At 51.9% G+C, this 17,896-nt stretch overlaps 1 protein-coding gene across 2 annotated transcripts; it reads left to right on the top strand.

Moving 5' to 3' along the window:
* The first annotated feature begins 4,100 nt into the window (after positions 1-4,100).
* On the top strand, positions 4,101-17,828 carry LOC123356220 (membrane primary amine oxidase-like). Of its 2 annotated transcripts, XM_044999242.1 has the most exons (5): positions 4,101-4,596; positions 8,192-9,265; positions 14,966-15,251; positions 16,385-16,514; positions 17,023-17,828. In XM_044999242.1, the coding sequence occupies exons 1-5, from the start codon at positions 4,101-4,103 to the stop codon at positions 17,305-17,307; spliced, it is 2,271 nt and encodes a 756-aa protein (XP_044855177.1). In that variant the 3' UTR covers positions 17,308-17,828. The 2 variants fall into 2 exon arrangements, with proteins under 2 accessions (XP_044855177.1, XP_044855176.1); XM_044999241.1 differs by lacking the exon at positions 4,101-4,596 and having other exon boundaries at positions 7,445-9,265.
* Positions 17,829-17,896: the final 68 nt, after the last annotated feature.

Raw genomic sequence — 17,896 nt, 5'->3', positions numbered from 1 at the left:
TCTCCTGTGGCCCTTTCACTGGAGACCAAGGGAGGAAAGATGCGAGCCAATTGCAGAGCTCAGCAGCAGTGCCCCTGGCTGGCAGAAGCTGCCACACCATGGTTCTCTCATTCCCCTTCCTGCTCCAAGTTCAAAGCTGCGGTGGTCTCAGGATACTGACCTTTTCTTTCTTCCCTTTCATCCCTTGTCTCCCATTTCTAGCTAGCAGCCCCTTCCTGCGGCTAGAGACCTGCTCCTCTGCATTCGTCTGCATGCATGCTCCCTCCTACCTCCGGCACATTCTCCAATGGCTTCCAAGCTCCCTCTCCCATGAGCTTGAGCTCTGAGGGAGGATTGAAATCTCCCCCTTAATGCTGTCTCCTGAGACCTTAGTGCCCTAAGCTGGGCTCCCCCCTTGGTGAAAGGAACCTGCTGACACTCCACTTCAGTGTGGTGTCAGGTATTTGCAGTCCACGTAGCCCCCTGGACTGGGTGAACGGGGGGACTTAGACAGTTGCTGCTCAGGATCTGAGGTAGTTAAGGCTGCTTGATCTGGGCAGAAGCCATCCTCTCAAGAACACACTGAGGGGCTCCCCGTCTGGAGCCAACGGCCACTAGATGATGCTCTTGCTCCAGCCACCGAGCAGTGGTGCACCCCGCCCTGAGCAGCTGGCTCTGGTGAGAGCACACTGGGTCTCCTCACAAATCTTAGGAACCACTGAGGAATGTGAGAAACAGCTTCTGGAGAGAGTCCAAGTTTCCTGCTGCCCATGAGGCCCCCTCCAGGACCCTGCTCCCTGTGGTGTGGGAAATGCCAAAGGCCTACTCAGGCCAGGCCCCCTTCGCAACAGGAGCAAAGGACTGTGGCTTAAAATACAATTCCCTTGTTTGTTGTGAGGCTGCAGGAGCTGGGGGTCGGCATGGGTTGATGCTGAAAGAACCTGACGTGGCACTGAGTGAAAAGCACCCGCTCTTAACTCCACAGAAATAAGCGTTGGTGAGTCTTAGGAGCCGGTCCAGCTGCAGAGCCAGGGGAACGAGCTGCTTGTGTCAGAGCTGGAGCAGCTTCCTGGGCGTTCACCCTCGAGCTTGGAGTAGCTCTTTTGCTGGGCTCACAAGGAAGCTGGTAACATGTTGCTAGGGCCTGAACTGATGAGTGTGCGGGGAAATACCTAGGTGAGTGGCCTGTTAATGCCCATCAAAGGGCAACAAGGCACAGCAGCCTGCTGCCCCATCCCTACAGACTATAACAAGGGTGAACGAGCATCAAGCAAACTTACTTTGACATTTAAAATGATGTGACTAGCTGCCGGGAGAAAATGGGAGCAAGGAACTTAAACCTTCCTGCATCCAGAGTTCTGCCTGCAAGGAGACAGGCCCAGCCAGCTCCCGGGGAGCTGAATAATGTGCTCCCTGCCCGGGGCCCTGGCAGGGACACTCCGATACGTTGCAGAGATGGATTGTGCAGCTGTACTTGTTGTTCTTAAGAGAGCAGACTGTGCAGCTCACACAACACGAAACTTCCCTTCTCACTCCTTCGGGGGGGCAGGGAGAGGTGGGCAATTTACCAAACCCAGGATGTAGCAATAGGTGGTTCAAAAAAGGAATTAACTAGCTTAAAATAAACCTCAGCAGGAAGTGAATTCTCAGGGGCAGGGCTGCGAGAAGTTCCGTACAGCAGCTGGATAGGACGTGTGGAATGGGATCCATGCTCTGAAACTGGGAATAAACAAGTTGTGTTGCTGCTACTTTCTGCGTCCCGAGTGAGCTAGCTGCTGCAGGTGTTCTCTTCTAGCTGAGACATAAAACCAAGGCCTTTAGCACTTGTGCTTCTTAAAGAACCCAGCTCACTTTTCGTAAGAGTCAGAGTGTTTGCACAGGTGGCCCGGCTGTGCTGCTGTTCAATTCATTTCATTTGCTTCCTGAAATTTCCCTCGCAGTTTGAAATGAATTCAGGTTTGTTCTCCACTTACTCTGCAAATGGTCTGCAGCAGGGGGTTGCTGTCATCCCGGAGAACTTTATCAAATGCTTTCAGATCCCTCCGCTGGGACAGTGCTGCAGAAGTAGACGGTATCAAGCACTGCGCACTCGGTGCGCTGCACTGGGACATCCTTGGGCACATACACAGGCTAGAAACTCGTGGGAGCAGTAGCAGAGAAGAACAAATTCCCTCCACGTTGGCCGTAGCCCTCCCCACAAAGAGGCTGCTCCTCAGTGTGGGTTGGTCGGTTTTTACCGTGGAGTAACTAGGGAGCTTAGATCTATGTCGAAACACACCGAACCAATCCCAATCCTCTGTGTTCAGGCCACCCCGAAGCTCCCTCTGCGCTGGATCCAGCTGTAGCGCTTCTCCACCTGTCTTTAAGCACTCGCTGTCACTTAGAAAAGCGCTGTGTTTGCTTTAGACAGCTTAGAGGAGATGTAAACTGTCATTGCATCGCTCTTAGCCGGGCTCCGGGGGCAAGGCTGCTGCTGTACGTGCCACTCCTGTATTGTCTCCTCCCTGGGTGCACGTTGTCTGCAGGTGTGATACTAGCGAGTCCTGCAGAATGAAAGATGCATGTTTCTGGGGTAGCCGTGTGTATAATTCTCCTGCCAACAGGCCTTGTGGTGAACAGTGACAGCAGCGGCTCCTGCCCTCGCCACAGCACTAGGCTAGCTGCCAAGGAGTCAGAAACGGGTGGACTCCGAAATGACACGAGTCCGCTTGTGTCTGTCTTCACAACTGCAGACTAGGCCAGAGAAGGCGGCTGGGGCCGGGGATGGGATGGTGTAGGCTCTTTGTCAAGAGCAGCACCGGCTAAATGCTTCTCCATAGGGCAGGGAGACCCAAGGCGAGGAAGCTGCAATGGGAGTAAAGGTGGAACTGCCTGAGGAGGAAGCAACCTGCCCCCCGCAGGTAAGAGTGAGTGTTGCCTGCAGGAGAAGGGAGGGAGGGGAGGCAGGGGTGAGGCGAGGCTGGCTGCAGGAATGGAAACTTGCTTTGATTCTTGGTTTCCTTGTGTGTTCAGCAGAGGCTGGAGATCTGGCAGGGATTACGGCTAAAGCTGCAGGGCTTGTGCACCCCAAATCTCTGCTCTCTGCTGGGCAGTCTCAGGCTGCTGTGTCTGTCTGGTTCAGGGAGACCAAGGAAAACCATAACTTACTAAAATGAGTCAGGAAAAGTCATGCTAACCAGTGGGAGTTCCACAGGAGGCTGCCAGCGCCATGCGCAGTCCAGGGAAAGTGGCAGTTCAGAAATGTCTTCTATTTCCCCTGAACCCCCCATCCGGTACCAAGCTGGTCACCAGTGTGTGGCCAGGCAGCCTGAGGAGAGGGATGAGCACATGGTGGAAACCAGGGACTCCTTTGTGCTAACCCTGGCTCTGCCTCCCCTGGTGGCCTGCAGGTCGTCATCTCCTCTCACCCCATGAAGCAGGGCTAATAACGACCCTGAGCTGTCTGATGGGAGTGTGACCAAGCCTGGCTAATTACAGGCTGTGCAGTGGCACGATGCTGGTGCTAATGAGTAATTGGGATTTGGGTGCTGAGACAGGCCCTGCACTGGGGCTGCCCTATCCCTTTGGCTAGCGCATAGCTGGGCATGTTCCTCCACCCAGGAGCTGCTGCTGGAGGCCAAACTGGGAACCCAAACCACACGGCCAGGGCGTGTGTGTGGAAGGAAGGAGCCTGGGAAATGAGGGAAACTGAGTGAAATGCAAAGTGGTGAAGTTCTAAGCTGTGGTGAAAGCTCCACTCTTACAGGCTGGGAATGTGCCCACCTCCATTCCCTAACTGATGCCGACAACACCATCCCGCCCTCCTGGCTAACCTCAGCAAACTGGCCAAACTAAAAAAAGTGACATGAGGTGAAATTTGTCTTATGAGTCACAGGCCCTGCGGCTCCAGTAGTTTTCCTAATGCTTTGCTCTTGGAGGACCACAGCTTCTGGATGGGCTGGGAGCGAAGACCTGCCCTTTCTAGTCCCCACAAACTTCAGATCTCCTCCTCCGACCTCGCCTCCACCTTTCACGTTTCCTGTACTAACCATCCAGCCACAGTCCAAACAGGCTGACGGCAGCGCCTCTGGAAGCTGCTGTAAAGCTCCAGGAGTCTCCTCTGCCTTCGTGGCTGCAGCAACATGAACCTGAAAACTGTCTTCATCCTCCTGGTTCTGGCGCTAGCCACAATTTTTGCTTTGGTTTGTGTGTTGCTGACTCGAGGAGTGAAACCAGCCAGCTGTGAGCCGCAGAGCCTGAGCAGCCAGGAGGGAAAGCACAGCGACCAGAGCCTGGTCTTTGCTGATCTGATGCCAGAAGAAATGGTGCAAGTGGTGAGGTACCTGCAGCGCAGCCTTGGGGTGCCATTGGTAGATGCCTATAATGCAAACCCCTCTGATAACTGCATTTACTATGTCGATGTGCAGCTCCCCACCAAGGCCGAGGTGCTGGGGTTCTTGGATTGTGGGGGCAGGCGACCCCCCCGGCAGGCGCTGGCTGTGGTGTATTTTGGAAACCAACCGGATCCGAATGTCACGGAGTACGTGGTGGGTCCCCTGCCAAAGCCAACAACTCACCAGGACATCACGGTGCAGAAGTACGGAGGGAAGCTGCCGTATCACCGCAGACCGGTGCTGGATGCTGAATACAAGCTGATTGCTGGCTATTTACGGGGGACGGCATTTCCCACAGCTCTAACCTTCCTGAATCAAGTATTTGATTATGATGGAACTAATTTAGCAGCTATGACCACAGCCCCCCGGGGGTTCCAGTCTGGAGACCGCACCACCTGGTTTGCTCTGTTCCACAACGTGAGCGGCTACTTCCTGCACCCGGTGGGGCTGGAGGTGCTGGTTGATCACAGCAGCCTGAACGTCTCCCAGTGGCGGGTGAGACAAGTGTTTTATAACGGCCAGTACTACGGGGACTTGGTGCAGCTGGAGAGCGAGTTCCAGCAGGGCCGTGTCAAAGTGGTCCCAGTTACGAGAGCCCCACCCAACGGGGGATTTTCTTCCATGCAGCCCCGAGCACCCCCCAGGGCTCCGTTCCCTCTGCAGTACGAGCCTCATGGGCCCCGCTACAGTGTCCGAAACAACCAAGTCGTCTCCCGGGCCTGGAGCTTTGCCTTTGGGGTGAACGTGAACACGGGGATGCGTCTCTTTGACATCAGATTTAAGGGGGAGAGGATTGTCTATGAAATCAGTGTCCAGGATGCTATATCTGTCTATGGGTCCAACTGTCCTGGAGGGATGTCAACCAGGTACATGGATGGGAGCTTTGGCATTGGGAGATTCACGTACCCGTTAGTCCGGGGGGTTGATTGCCCCTATTCAGCCACTTACGTAGACACTCACTACTTAGCTCAATCCCCAAACCCTAGAATTAATAAAAACTCCGTCTGCATTTTTGAGCAGAACTCTGGGTCTCCGCTGAGGCGCCATTACTCCAACTTGCAGTCCCTGTACTACGGGGGTCTGACCAACTCTGCTCTGGTCCTTCGGTCCATTGCCACTCTGGGCAACTACGACTACATCTGGGACTTCATCTTCTACCAGAACGGAGCTATCGAGGCCAAAGTCCAAGCCACAGGCTACCTGAGTTCGTCCTTTCTCTACGGTGAAGGTCTGGACTATGGCAATAGGGTTGGGGATCACACCCTGGGGATGGTGCACACCCATTCCGTCAATTATAAAGTGGACTTGGACATTGGAGGTAGGTCTCTTGGTGATCTCTCTCTCTCTCCCTCCCCTGTGCCTCTCACTTACTACGTGCTACAGGCAGTTCTCAGACTTATGACACAACTGGTTCCTGAAAATTGTCATAAGTCGAAACGTCCTAACTCGGAACCGCAGTCCACTCTATTGCAGGACCGAGCATCATAAAGTTGAAACTAATTGTTGTAAATCAAATCAGGGTGTCCATTCAGAAACGCCGTTAAGTGCTGTTCGTCGTAAGTCGAACGTGATCAAGTCGAGGACTGCCTGTATCCTGTAGAACTGCAGGAGAGGGGGCTGTCCCGAGATGCAGAACTCTCGCAGACGGCCAGTGGCAGCATCCTTAGTCACTTTCTTAGAGCTCTTGCAACATTATTTATTGATTTATTCAAATGAGGAGTCAGGGAAAGTCACAAACCCCAGGAGCCATGTGAATCCCAGCAAGAGGCAGCTGGTCCAGGGGAAACGTGTAAGGTAGCAGTTTGGAAATGTGTGTATTTTTCTACACCCATCAGTTGCCAGGCATGGGGTGGGAGCCAGGGTCTCACTAGTTCTAACCGCTGCCTCTCCCTGTGACCTTGGGGTTGTCACCTTGCCCCACTGTGCCTCAGTTTCCCCAGGGTAAAGCAGGGATACCAGCGACTGTGGATTAGCTGATTTAGCTTGTGCAGTGCTAAGCATTTCCTGATCTCTGGGAACGTTTGTGGTTCAGGTCCCAAGACTCGGACCCCAAACTGGCCTCATTGTGGCTGCTGAATTCCTCTTGCTTCGAGACAGCCAGGCACGTTTTCCAGCGGCAGTTCCCGTGGACGGTTATTTGAGAGTTATATAACATCCTACACACCGGTGCACGCCATCTGCTGGCTGAAACAACTAGGTGTTGTCTACGTGTCTATGCTCAGGGGTCACTGGTAGCCCCATTCAGCTCAATGGCGCTAAGAGAGCAGGTCGCAGTTTTCTTGTCTGAAGGTTGGTCTATCGGGCTGCAACTCAGCAATACGTCAGTTCAGCAGGGACTCTGGGAAAGCACCAGGGGAGCAGCAGCATTGAGGGGAGGGTCTTTAAATTAAAATGGCTTCTGCAAAAAGGGAACAGTAAAAAAGAGACACTTTGCACCCCACCCCCGAGCCAGACATGGCACCAGTAAGAGCTGGATCCCCTGCCTCTCCTCCATCCCACAAGGACCTGCTTCGTGTTAGCAGCCCAGAAATGCCGACTCCTGGAATTGCGGGCGGGGGGGAATGGAGGCCTGGTCTGTTAGAGATGTTACCCCAATGCAAACCCCAGCATAGGTCCCTGGCGTCAGCTGTGCTTCACGGCTCCATTAGAGGACTGCACCACTGTCAATTCCCTTTGTGTAGGCAAGGCCTGAGCGCACATTAAAATCCAAATCCGCACCTAGCGCCTAGCTCCTTCCGCCACATTTGCTGTGTCCCTAGGCTCTAGTCTTAGTCTGGTTAATCCAGAGCCACAGTCAAGATAAAACCGTCTTCAGAGATAACACTACAACCACCCTGCTTGCCAAGGAAATGCAAGAGCAAATCAGACTGAGAACCAGAAACTAGCAGCAGTGTAGAGTTCATGAGAAAGGAGCCCCAGGAGCCGTCCAAGTTCAGTGAGTCAGGAAGGGATGAAATTCTGCACCATAGCAAAAAATCTCCAGCCTTTTGTAGGTTTGGTTTCACCCCCTACTGATGCTGAGTGCTTGGATCGCATCTTTTACAGGCAGCCTCTGGAAGTTGGTCTGAACAAACAATTAATGGTGCCTGCTCTGTAACTGGTGGTCTTCTGTTTATCAGTTACACTGTAACACAGAGCGTGCTGGATGGGCTGATAGCGAAGACCTGCCCTTTCTGGTCCCCACAAACTTCATATCTCCTCCTCCGACCTCGCCTCCACATCTCATGTTTCCTCTACTTAACCCGTTCAGCTGCAGCTTAAACAGGCTGCCTGGAGCTGGGAACACCACTCTGGAAGTGGTTCCTGAAGCCTCAGGCTCCTTTGCCTTCGTGGCTGCAGCAACATGAACCTGAAAACTGTCCTCATCCTCCTGGTTCTGGCGCTAGCCACAATTTTTGCTTTGGTTTGTGTGTTGCTGACTCGAGGAGTGAAACCAGCCAGCTGTGAGCCGCAGAGCCTGAGCAGCCAGGAGGGAAAGCACAGCGACCAGAGCCTGGTCTTTGCTGATCTGACGCCAGAAGAAATGGTGCAAGTGGTGAGGTACCTGCAGCGCAGCCTTGGGGTGCCATTGGTAGATGCCTATAATGCAAACCCCTCTGATAACTGCATTTACTACGTCGATGTGCAGCTCCCCACCAAGGCCGAGGTGCTGGGGTTCTTGGATCGTGGGGGCAGGCGACCCCCCCGGCAGGCGCTGGCTGTGGTGTATTTTGGAAACCAACCGGATCCGAATGTCACGGAGTACGTGGTGGGTCCCCTGCCAAAGCCAACAACTCACCAGGACATCACGGTGCAGAAGTACGGAGGGAAGCTGCCGTATCACCGCAGACCGGTGCTAGGGAAGGAGTATGAGCAGATTGAAATCTTCTTACAGAGGGAGACGTTCTCAACAGCCCCTACCTTCCTGAATCAAGCATTTGATTATAATGGGACCAATTTTGTATCGCTAACCTCAGCCCCCCGGGGGTTCCAGTCTGGAGACCGCACCACCTGGTTTGCTCTGTTCCACAACGTGAGCGGCTACTTCCTGCACCCGGTGGGGCTGGAGGTGCTGGTTGATCACAGCAGCCTGAACGTCTCCCAGTGGCGGGTGAGACAAGTGTTTTATAACGGCCAGTACTACGGGGACTTGGTGCAGCTGGAGAGCGAGTTCCAGCAGGGCCGTGTCAAAGGGGTCCCAGTTACGAGAGCCCCACCCGACGGGGGATTTTCTTCCATGCAGCCCCGAGCACCCCCCAGGGCTCCGTTCCCTCTGCAGTACGAGCCTCATGGGCCCCGCTACAGTGTCCGAAACAACCAAATCGTCTCCCGGGCCTGGAGCTTTGCCTTTGGGGTGAACGTGAACACGGGGATGCGTCTCTTTGACATCAGATTTAAGGGGGAGAGGATTGTCTATGAAATCAGTGTCCAGGATGCTATATCTGTCTATGGGTCCAACTGTCCTGGAGGGATGTCAACCAGGTACATGGATGGGAGCTTTGGCATCGGGAGATTCACGTACCCGTTAGTCCGAGGGGTTGATTGCCCCTATTCAGCCACCTATGTAGACACCCACTACTTAGTTGAAACAGAGACACCAGAAACGCATAAAAACTCCATCTGTATTTTTGAGCAGAACTCTGGGTCTCCGCTGAGGCGCCATTACTCCAACTTGCAGTCCCTGTACTATGGGGGTCTGACCAACTCTGCTCTGGTCCTTCGGTCCATTGCCACTCTGGGCAACTACGACTACGTCTGGGACTTCATCTTCTACCAGAACGGAGCTATCGAGGCCAAAGTCCAAGCCACAGGCTATATGACTACGTCCTTTCTCTACGGTGACGGTCTGGACTATGGCAATAGGGTTGGGGATCACACCCTGGGGACGGTGCACACCCATTCCATCAATTATAAAGTGGACTTGGACGTTGGAGGTAGGTTTCTGTGTAACTTTTATTTCTAGTTTTGTGCCCATCCTTTTAGTATCTCAGCACCTCCCAGGTACATTTAGATTTGCAAAATAAGGTTTCTCTTGGACTCTGGAGTGCTGCTTTTCTCCTTTCTCTGGTATCAGAGAGACCTGCCTGGCGTGTACCCCATCAATAGTGTTTCTCTATCGCTGCCCCTTTTGTGTCCTCACTCTGGTTATGGTGAGGAAGCGTTAAGGAGTCTGACCAGCAGCAGAGCAAGTTAATAGCTGGGAGGCTGCTGGGTAACCTCTCGGAATGAGAATGGAGCCCTGAGCTGGCATGAAAAGCAAAGGCAAGGCTGGGGATACTGGTTCATTTGACAGATTTCCACCGCTGAAGGAAATGAAGGTAAGGAATCAGAATCTGAAACCCGATAAACAGTGAAGAGTTCTAGAGACAACCACTGACCAGGTTTATTTGTAGCTCAATGTGGGACGTCCCAGAATTGCTCTGGTCTCATTGCTGCTGTTCGTGCATTAGCTCCCTCGATGGAGATGTCTGCTCTCGGCTCTCTGTAACGCCTTCTGCGTGGGGGAACTGGCCACGTAGGCTGAAGCTTTACAGGGAAAGGCTGTTTATCCCCTAAGATGTCGGTAACCAAAAGCGCCTGCTTGGGACTCATTTCGATAAGATCCAGGTGTGTCTATCTCCCAGCTGTGGCTCTTTGGTTTCCTTTCTGCCTTAGGGCTGGTAATGCAGAACTCTCTGTTTCTAATCATCTCTCTGTTTTCCCTCTTTGTGTTGTGTTTGACACACAGAGCCCAGGCCCCCGTTCCAATCCTAGGCTCTCCCAAAAGTAGTGTTAGGAACGGGAAGACAGGAACGGGGTGTGTGTGTGAGAGAGAGAGAGAGAGAGATTATAATATTTGTTTGTAGCGGAGGTGTCTCATCTACCCTCCTCCTTTCTCCAGAGTAAAATCTCTCGCTCTGATCTCCTCTTTAGCTGTAGTCTCTACTGGGCATTTTGATCATATCTGGCCAAAGTGCCAACCCCCCCCCGTGAAAGACGCCGTAGGGTGTGGATCGGCACCGTGGGCTGTCAGAGAGCGAGGTCAGTCCCGTGGGCTGCAGGAAAAGTTGCACAGCCCAAGACTGAAGGCGGGGTGGGTGGACGCAGGTAGAAAGGCAGCATCCCCTCCCTTTCTGGATGAAGTGGGAGGTCACGTTCCTGGACCCTCATCCACTGCATGTTCCAGCCCGGAGCGTGCATGGAAACCCAGGAGGTTTTTATGTGAAGAATCTTAATGGCAGGTGCAAGCTAGTCCCGAGCACAGAGCCCACCAGCTGCAGCTACTGGGTCACCATTAGAATTCGCCTCTTGCCCAGGGGGCGGCCCGCGGTAGCACAGGCCCTTTCCGCGCCCGGGAGTGCTGAAAGACGGTGCTCAGCTCTTTGCTGTTACAATACCCCCTCCCATGTTAACAGGGTGTGCAGCGCCTGTACTCTAATACCCACCATCCCCGAATGCTGGGAGAGGGATGCAGACACTGCGGATACAGCAGCCTGTGTTCTGCTCTTGGGTACCTGTGGCTGACTTGCTGAAGTCAGTGCTGTGGCATGAAGAACAGGAGTCTTTGTGGCACCTGAGACTCTAACAAATTTATTTGAGCATAAGCTTTGGCAGCGGCATGAGTGTAACTGGCCCACTGCCTGGTTCCGCCCAGCAGCACAACTCTCAGCCAGCAGAGAGCAGCATTAGAGCAACCAACCAATGTAAATCATCCAGGAGATGAGCTGCTGGCAGCTCAGTTTCTAGCAGTCACAGGAACCTCAGGCTGGAACACTGGTGCTCACCTTCTAGCGCTGAGGCTGCTCTGTGCAGCTCCCAGGCTCGGTGAGAGGCACAGGACGTGCACAAACCGATTTTAAATCACCTCTTACGTTTCACCCATTTCTCACAAGCCCTCTGGGATTTTGCCGAGGGCTGAAGCAGCCATAGCAAGCTCAGGCGCGGTGGGTCTGGGGCAGGTTGTTTAAGAGGCCTGCATCGTGCACACTTGGCTGTCTATGCTCTGCACGTGACTTGCAAATGTCCATCAGATGAACAGGTTAGAAGTCTGCCCTACCAGCTCCTTTCAGCAATAGGCTCTGGCCTGAATTCTGGTAACAGCAGCCCCTGCACCCTTCCCAGTGCCAAACGAGCTGGAGTGCTGGGGTTCTGCAGAGAAAAGCCAGCCTGCTGAATGCCAGCCACTCGCCAGGGGCCGCAAGGCAGAGAGCTCCCGGCGGTGGGGACAGATGGAGAGTCTGACTGACAGATGGGAGATACTCTAGTGCAAACTGCCGTAGTGAGCACGCGTCGCACGTACATCAGACCTTCAGTCATAGCTCTTGAATTGCTTCACGGACCTGGGTCAACCATATCGTTCCCACTTAAATGGGGAAACTGAGGGGACAAGAGCACCAAGCTCACAGAGTCCCCTGACTTCATAGTCCCACTGACTTCACTCCTGCTTTTACACCAGTGTAGGGATTAGGCTAATGGAGTGTCTTGAGTTCCTCTGCAAGGGCGATCCCACTGGGGACCAAGGAGTTACCTCCCTGGCTGCCTCTGTGCTCTGGAAAAGGGGTCCTGGCCATTAACCATCCTTTGGCGCAGCTGCTCGGAAATGCCAGGGAAGCTCAGCAAGGTCTCGGGGTGCAGACAAAGGAGAAGACTCTCACCCATGCCATCCCGTTAGCCCCTCTGTGGGTGCTGCTCTAGCTCTTTCCGGGGCCGTTTCAGTCTAGGTGCTTATACATCAGCGACCCCTAATGAGCCAGGCTTTAGCTGTAAGTTCTGCAGTAACAGGCCTCCTCTGTGTCCAGCTGACCACAGCCAAGGTTCTGGCAGCACCGTTAAGGGAAGGGCTGTGTTTTGCCCCATCCCTGTGATACACAGTCTTGCGACCGTGCACCTCTGCCTCCTCTCATCCTCTGACCCCAAGCTTTGGATTCCTTCTCTCAGGGCAGCTGACAGCTGTGATCCCTGAACAGGGCCGGCTCCAGCCTTTTTGCCGCCCCAAGCAACGAAGCGGAAAAAAAAAAAAAGATAAAGCCGTGATTGGCGGCACTTTGGCAGCAGCTCTACCGCGCTGCTTCATTCTTTGGTGGCAATTCGGTGGCAGGTCCCTCTCGGAGCGAAGGACTCGCCACCGAATTGCTGCCAAAGACCCAGACGTGCCCCCCTTTTCTATTGGCCGTCCCAAGCACCTGCTTCCTTTGCTGGTGCCTGGAGCCAGCCCTGTCCCTGAATAAGAAAGGCAGCTCGGCTGCATCTTGCTTGAACTCCTTGCACTAGGCACTTAGAAAGGGTCTGGCACAGACGGCACCTGTCACCCCCACACAGGCTGCAAGTCACTCTGCACTAACCCTGCTGGGCTGCAGCTGCCTGGCGCTAGTTGGGATTTTCTTGGCATTATTTTCATTTGTGACAAAAGCCACATGGATGATTTTCATACAAAAGCTGCTGTCCGTGGGAGGAGCAAACAACCCCAGCATTACTGGAGGAGGAGAACGTGTTTCCTAAAATAAAAAGATACAAATAAATAATCCAACCTGGATAGAGCTATGGGCTTGATTTCTGGCATCCTGTCCTCCCGAGGGTAAGTAGAGGCAGATAAACCCAGACCCGCTGTAGCTGCACTGAAATTATTTTCAATTAAAGCCTCAAGTAAACTCACTTTGCCTAAGCAGAAGAAGCCAGAGCAACTCAAACTGAGAACCAGAGACTATAACCACCTTTTCCTGGCTCACAGAGTTTGGAAAGTTCCTGGGACTCCTTCTCGTGAACATCTCGATTATCTTATTCCCATGGGCCCTTACCAACCTCATGTCCATGCACTGAATTTTGTTAGTAGACTAGTCTTAGTTACTCAGATAAAAATATTGCAGGAGCCTCCTGATTTTCTGGCAGTGCAATGAAATTCATCCAGTTACTTGGGAGAGGCACGTATCTGTCTTCCACCTTTCTTCAGATGGGTCTAGTACTTCTTGCGCATTTTTGCCTTGTACAACACTTAATATATTCTTCGCAGTAACTGCCAAATGCATGTCTATTCTGTCAAGTATCAGAGGGGTAGCCGTGTTAGTATGGTTCTGTAGAAGCAGCAAAGAAAGTGCCACAGGATTCTTTGCTGTCTATTCTGTGAAAGTCTGCTCCAGCCCTGTTCTTACCAACGTGTCTACAAGGTCTCCAAATGTTTTGGCCCTGGAGGGCTTTGCTATGGCTTGTACCAAATCTTATGCATCTATCACAAGACAGCTCCTCCCAGCGGGGTTAACTGTTGGTGGGCAGTGGACATGGGCTGTCAGTACATCACCCAATATTGCTTTTGTGCCTGTTCTTAGACTGTCAGTTGCCTGTACTAATGCCAAAGGGATTGGCATTAACTCGTGTCAAAATCTGTTGCAAATTCACAGTCCTGCTGGCTTCATAGGCTGTGATTAGTTGCTGAAGAATATTTCTGTCCATCTTCATAGCTGAAGCCTTTCCTGTGACTTCTTCCCCCACCTCATAGAGCCTGGAAAACATTGGAGCATTATTTTTTGGCAGTGGATGATGAATATGTATGTGACCAGGATCTCTCATAAATTATCTGGAAAACAAGGTGAACAGTGAGGTGGCAAAATTTGCAGACAATACAAAATTACTCAAGATAGTTAAGTCCAAAGCTGACTGTGAAGAGTTACAAAGGGATCTCACAAGACTAGGCAACTGGACAACAAACTGGCAGATGAAATTCAATGTTGATAAGTGCAAAGTAAAGGACATTGGAAAATATGATCCCAGCTATACAGACAAAATGATGAGGTCTAAATTAGCTATTACCACTCAAGAAAGAGACCTTGGAGTCATTGTGGATAGTTCCCTGAAAACATCTGCTCTATGTGCAGTGACAGTCAAAAAAAGTGAACAGAAGGTTAGAACCATTAGGAAAGGGACAGATAATACAATAGAAATATCATAATGCCACTCGATAAATCCCTGGAATTCACATATGACAAAAGCCGCCCTCCCCAACCCTTACTGCTCAGACTCATTCCCTGCAAGGCCCTGAATTACATGGAATCGCCCAGTTCTTGAGAGGTGCTGCTCATTCCCCCTGTCACTTTGCAAGTTCACCTTCTCTTCCAGGAAGGTGCAAAATCATGAGCAGAAATATTTTACTTGCTCTGTCGCAGGGTTTTCAACCTGTGGTGTGTGGACACCTGGAGGGCCACAGACTATGGGGTCTGCACCTCCACTGGAAATTGTTTAGGGGTCTGCAAATGAAAAAAGGTTGAAAACCACTGACCTATTGTATATGTAATGTTTGTTAATTACAGTAGCTGCGTTGTCATCTAGGGAGAGTGCAGGGGCTAGCACAAGGGTTTTGCACCTCTTAGGCTCCACTTAACCCTCTGCACAGGGTGAGTAGGTGATTACGGGAGCCAGATGATGGGGTCGGCCACATCTCATTGCATCTCAGGCACTCATCACAACTGCAGTCGTTGCTGAGAAGGACTTAGCCGCTCGTTTGGCGTGAGACTGCTTGTTGGGCACAGAGCTGCAGACATGGAGATGGCCCCATGCAGAACCCATGTTGTTCAGAGTCTCTGGGACGGGGTGGTGGTGAGAATGCATATGCTGTCTAGGAAGTACAGGAAGTGATTTCTTCAGTGGTATTTTTCTTTGTCTTTTAGGGGTGAATAATACTGTGGTGGCCCATGACATGGCATTCGAGTCTGTGCAGGCTCCTTGGAGTCCAGAGCACCAGATACAGCGCCCACGGCTCACCAAAGCAGTCCTGGACACCGAGGACAAGGCTGCGTTCCGGCTCCATTCAAACATGCCCAGATACATCTATTTTGCAGCCAACAGTAAAAATAAGTGGGGCCACCGGCGTGGCTACAGGATCCAGATCGTTAGCTTCACCGGGGAACATCTGCCAGAAACCAGTTTGATGGAGAGAGCGATCAGCTGGGGGAGGTAGGCAGCTTTCAGCTAGATGTTACCACATAGTTTATGATGATACACAAGTCACCTGCAGGTGCCTAGGTGTCCAGTGGCTGCATGTTTCAGGTACCCATAGAATGGACATGGGCAAAGGCTCTTGAACGCGCTAATGAAAGGGTATCACGTTACCAATCACTGGGCGTTATGCCTAAGGCTACAATTTTGTCATGGTTATTTTTAGTAAAAGTCATGGACAGGTCACGGGCAAGAAACAAAAATTCAGGGAAGCGGTGACCTGTCTGTGACTTTTGCTGCTGCAGCTCCCTGTTTTTCCCCACCCCCACCATGGTGGCTGGGAGCTGTGGGGTTCCCCCTCCACCCCCAGCAGCTGGGAAATGCAGGGTGACCATATTTCCCAAAGAGAAAACAGGACACCCCAGCCGCTCGCCCGAGGTGTCCCCCACCTCCTGCACGGTCACTGGAACCCTGAGGAGGCCCCCTCAGGAGCTGTCACCTGTCGCTGGAACCCTGCCAGGGACTCAGTGGCTGCCAGCTCCAGAGTCCTGCAGCCCGTGGGGCTGAAGCAGAGACGGTCACCGAGGTCTCTGGAAGTCACGGATTCCATGACATAAACGTAGCCTCAGTTGTGCCCTATCAGCTGTTTGCCCACTCCTTGGAGTTTAAAGCCAAACCTCTGTTGCAAACCTTGATTGAATTCTCTGCTTCATTGGTTCATTTTGTACCCTGCTGCCACACACTTCCTCCAGTGCACCTTACCTGTGGCCTGAAGCCCCCTCTGTTTTCCCAGTCCTGCCTCACCCCTTGGCCACAGCTCAGCCAGTGCGTCTCAGTCATGACCTGTGCGGTACCTGCTATTCCAATCCAGGTCACACCCATTCCCCTTCTGCTGATGCACCTCACTGGCACCCTGCTCTACCAGTCTCTGGAGTTTCTGCTGGGCTGAAGGTTGTGGTAATAGTTTTGTGAGGTGTCCACTAGGATCACAGAAGCTTGAGGTGGAAAAGACCCATTACATTATGTAGCCCATGCCCCGTCCACCCTGCCAGGTGGGGTCAGGGCAGACTGTTTCCTGTCGTATATTTCTCCCAATCCGGTTTTAAATGTCCCTGTCCTGTGTGGCTGCCTTCTTTCTCTCCTCTCATTAGGTACAAACTGGCTGTCACCAAACGAAAAGAGGAGGAACCAACCAGTAGCAGCATCTACAACCAGAACGACCCCTGGATGCCCACTGTGGCCTTTGCTGACTTCATAAACAAAGAGACCATTGTAAATGAGGTGAGTTGGATTCTCTTTGTGCTGGGGCCATGTATTACAGTGTGCCGAGTATTACGCTCAGTCTTAGAGCCATCCACAGCCCAGGACCCTCACAGACGAGGCCCGTTCTTTTGCTCAGGGCTCAGACAGACATTGCTAACAGGACTCTTGGTTTCTGGGGGACAAAAGGAAAACCTCGGGGAAGGAAAAACAGCTCACTGCACTCTGTGTTTCCGAGTTTGCACCTGTTCATTCTTTGTCCTTGTGAAGTCCATGCGACTGAGTCGTGTGTGGAGTGAATGAGCAGAGCTGGTCAGGACAGTCTGAAAAATCTGAAATTGCAACAAATGGGGAAAAAATGTCAGGAAAATGTTTCCATTGCCCAAGCCGCTCTCCAAAAGAGGGAGCCCGGCAGGTGGCATTCGCAGGCTTTGGCCCCCTTGGATGTTACTGGTCCGCCCCAGTATGTGCCCCCAATGGATGTTCTCCTGAAATAACCAAGTTATGTGACACTGTCTCCCTTCCCCAGGACTTGGTTGCCTGGATAACAACTGGTTTCCTTCACATCCCACATGCTGAGGATATTCCCAACACAGTGACGGTGGGAAACGGAGTCAGCATTTTCCTGAGACCCTACAATTATTATGACATAGACCCTTCCATATACTCACCTGATGGCGTCTTTTTCACCAGTGAGCAGGACTCTAGTGTATGTGAAGTCAACCACGTTGCCTGCCTGTCCAAAAGTGCCTCATGTTTACCAGCCCTCCCTCCGTTCACCTATGACGGCTTCCAAAATCTGACGAGACTGTAAGAGTTATTGGCCGCAGGGTCTTTGTGTGGTAGAAGAAGTGAATACTCTGCCCAGAAGATCCATTTGCATAATGGAGATCTGTCTTAAAACCCATTTCTAATGACTAAGTTTAGCTTTTGATAAAGTAATATCACCATTATAATTGCTTACAAGGGCTGTATCTAAGAGTTATGGACTGCAGGGTCTTTATGTGGTAGGAGAAATTAATCTGATGCACCAGAGTGACTACTCTGCTGAAAAAAATCTATTTTTAATCATGGAGATCTGTCTTCAAGTCCATCTGTTAACGATGTTGTGTAGCTTTTTATATAGTAACTTCACTATTACAAGGGACTGTGTCTTTAAAGGAAAACATCACTTTCTCAGTGCGCTGCCAGGTTAGAATTTGCATTAGTCTTTTTTAGAACAACATGTTTAAATCCAGTCTGTCGCATGGAGGGAGGCAGGTGGAAGGAGAGCCAATTCTGTTCCTCTGATAACAGTAATAAATACTGAGTAGTAACTAGCTCAGGTGAAAATAATGAAGCTTGATGTTGGTCCAAAGTTATCTCAAATGCCTTATTCTTAAACTGTTGCAGCTGTGTTGCAC

This window comes from Mauremys mutica, chromosome 25 (assembly GCF_020497125.1).
Source record: "Mauremys mutica isolate MM-2020 ecotype Southern chromosome 25, ASM2049712v1, whole genome shotgun sequence".
Lineage (NCBI taxonomy): Eukaryota > Metazoa > Chordata > Testudines > Geoemydidae > Mauremys > Mauremys mutica.
This window is presented reverse-complemented; position numbering and strand designations above follow the sequence as displayed.

Excerpts from the sequence above, each read along its gene's own strand:
- LOC123356220 (XM_044999242.1), top strand. The coding sequence starts at position 4,101 with ATGAACCTGAAAACTGTCTTCATCCTCCTGGTTCTGGCGCTAGCCACA. Across the intron at positions 4,597-8,191 it reads TCACCGCAGACCGGTGCTGG|GGAAGGAGTATGAGCAGATT; the intron begins ATGCTGAATACA and ends GACCGGTGCTAG. Across the intron at positions 16,515-17,022 it reads AAGAGACCATTGTAAATGAG|GACTTGGTTGCCTGGATAAC; the intron begins GTGAGTTGGATT and ends TCCCTTCCCCAG.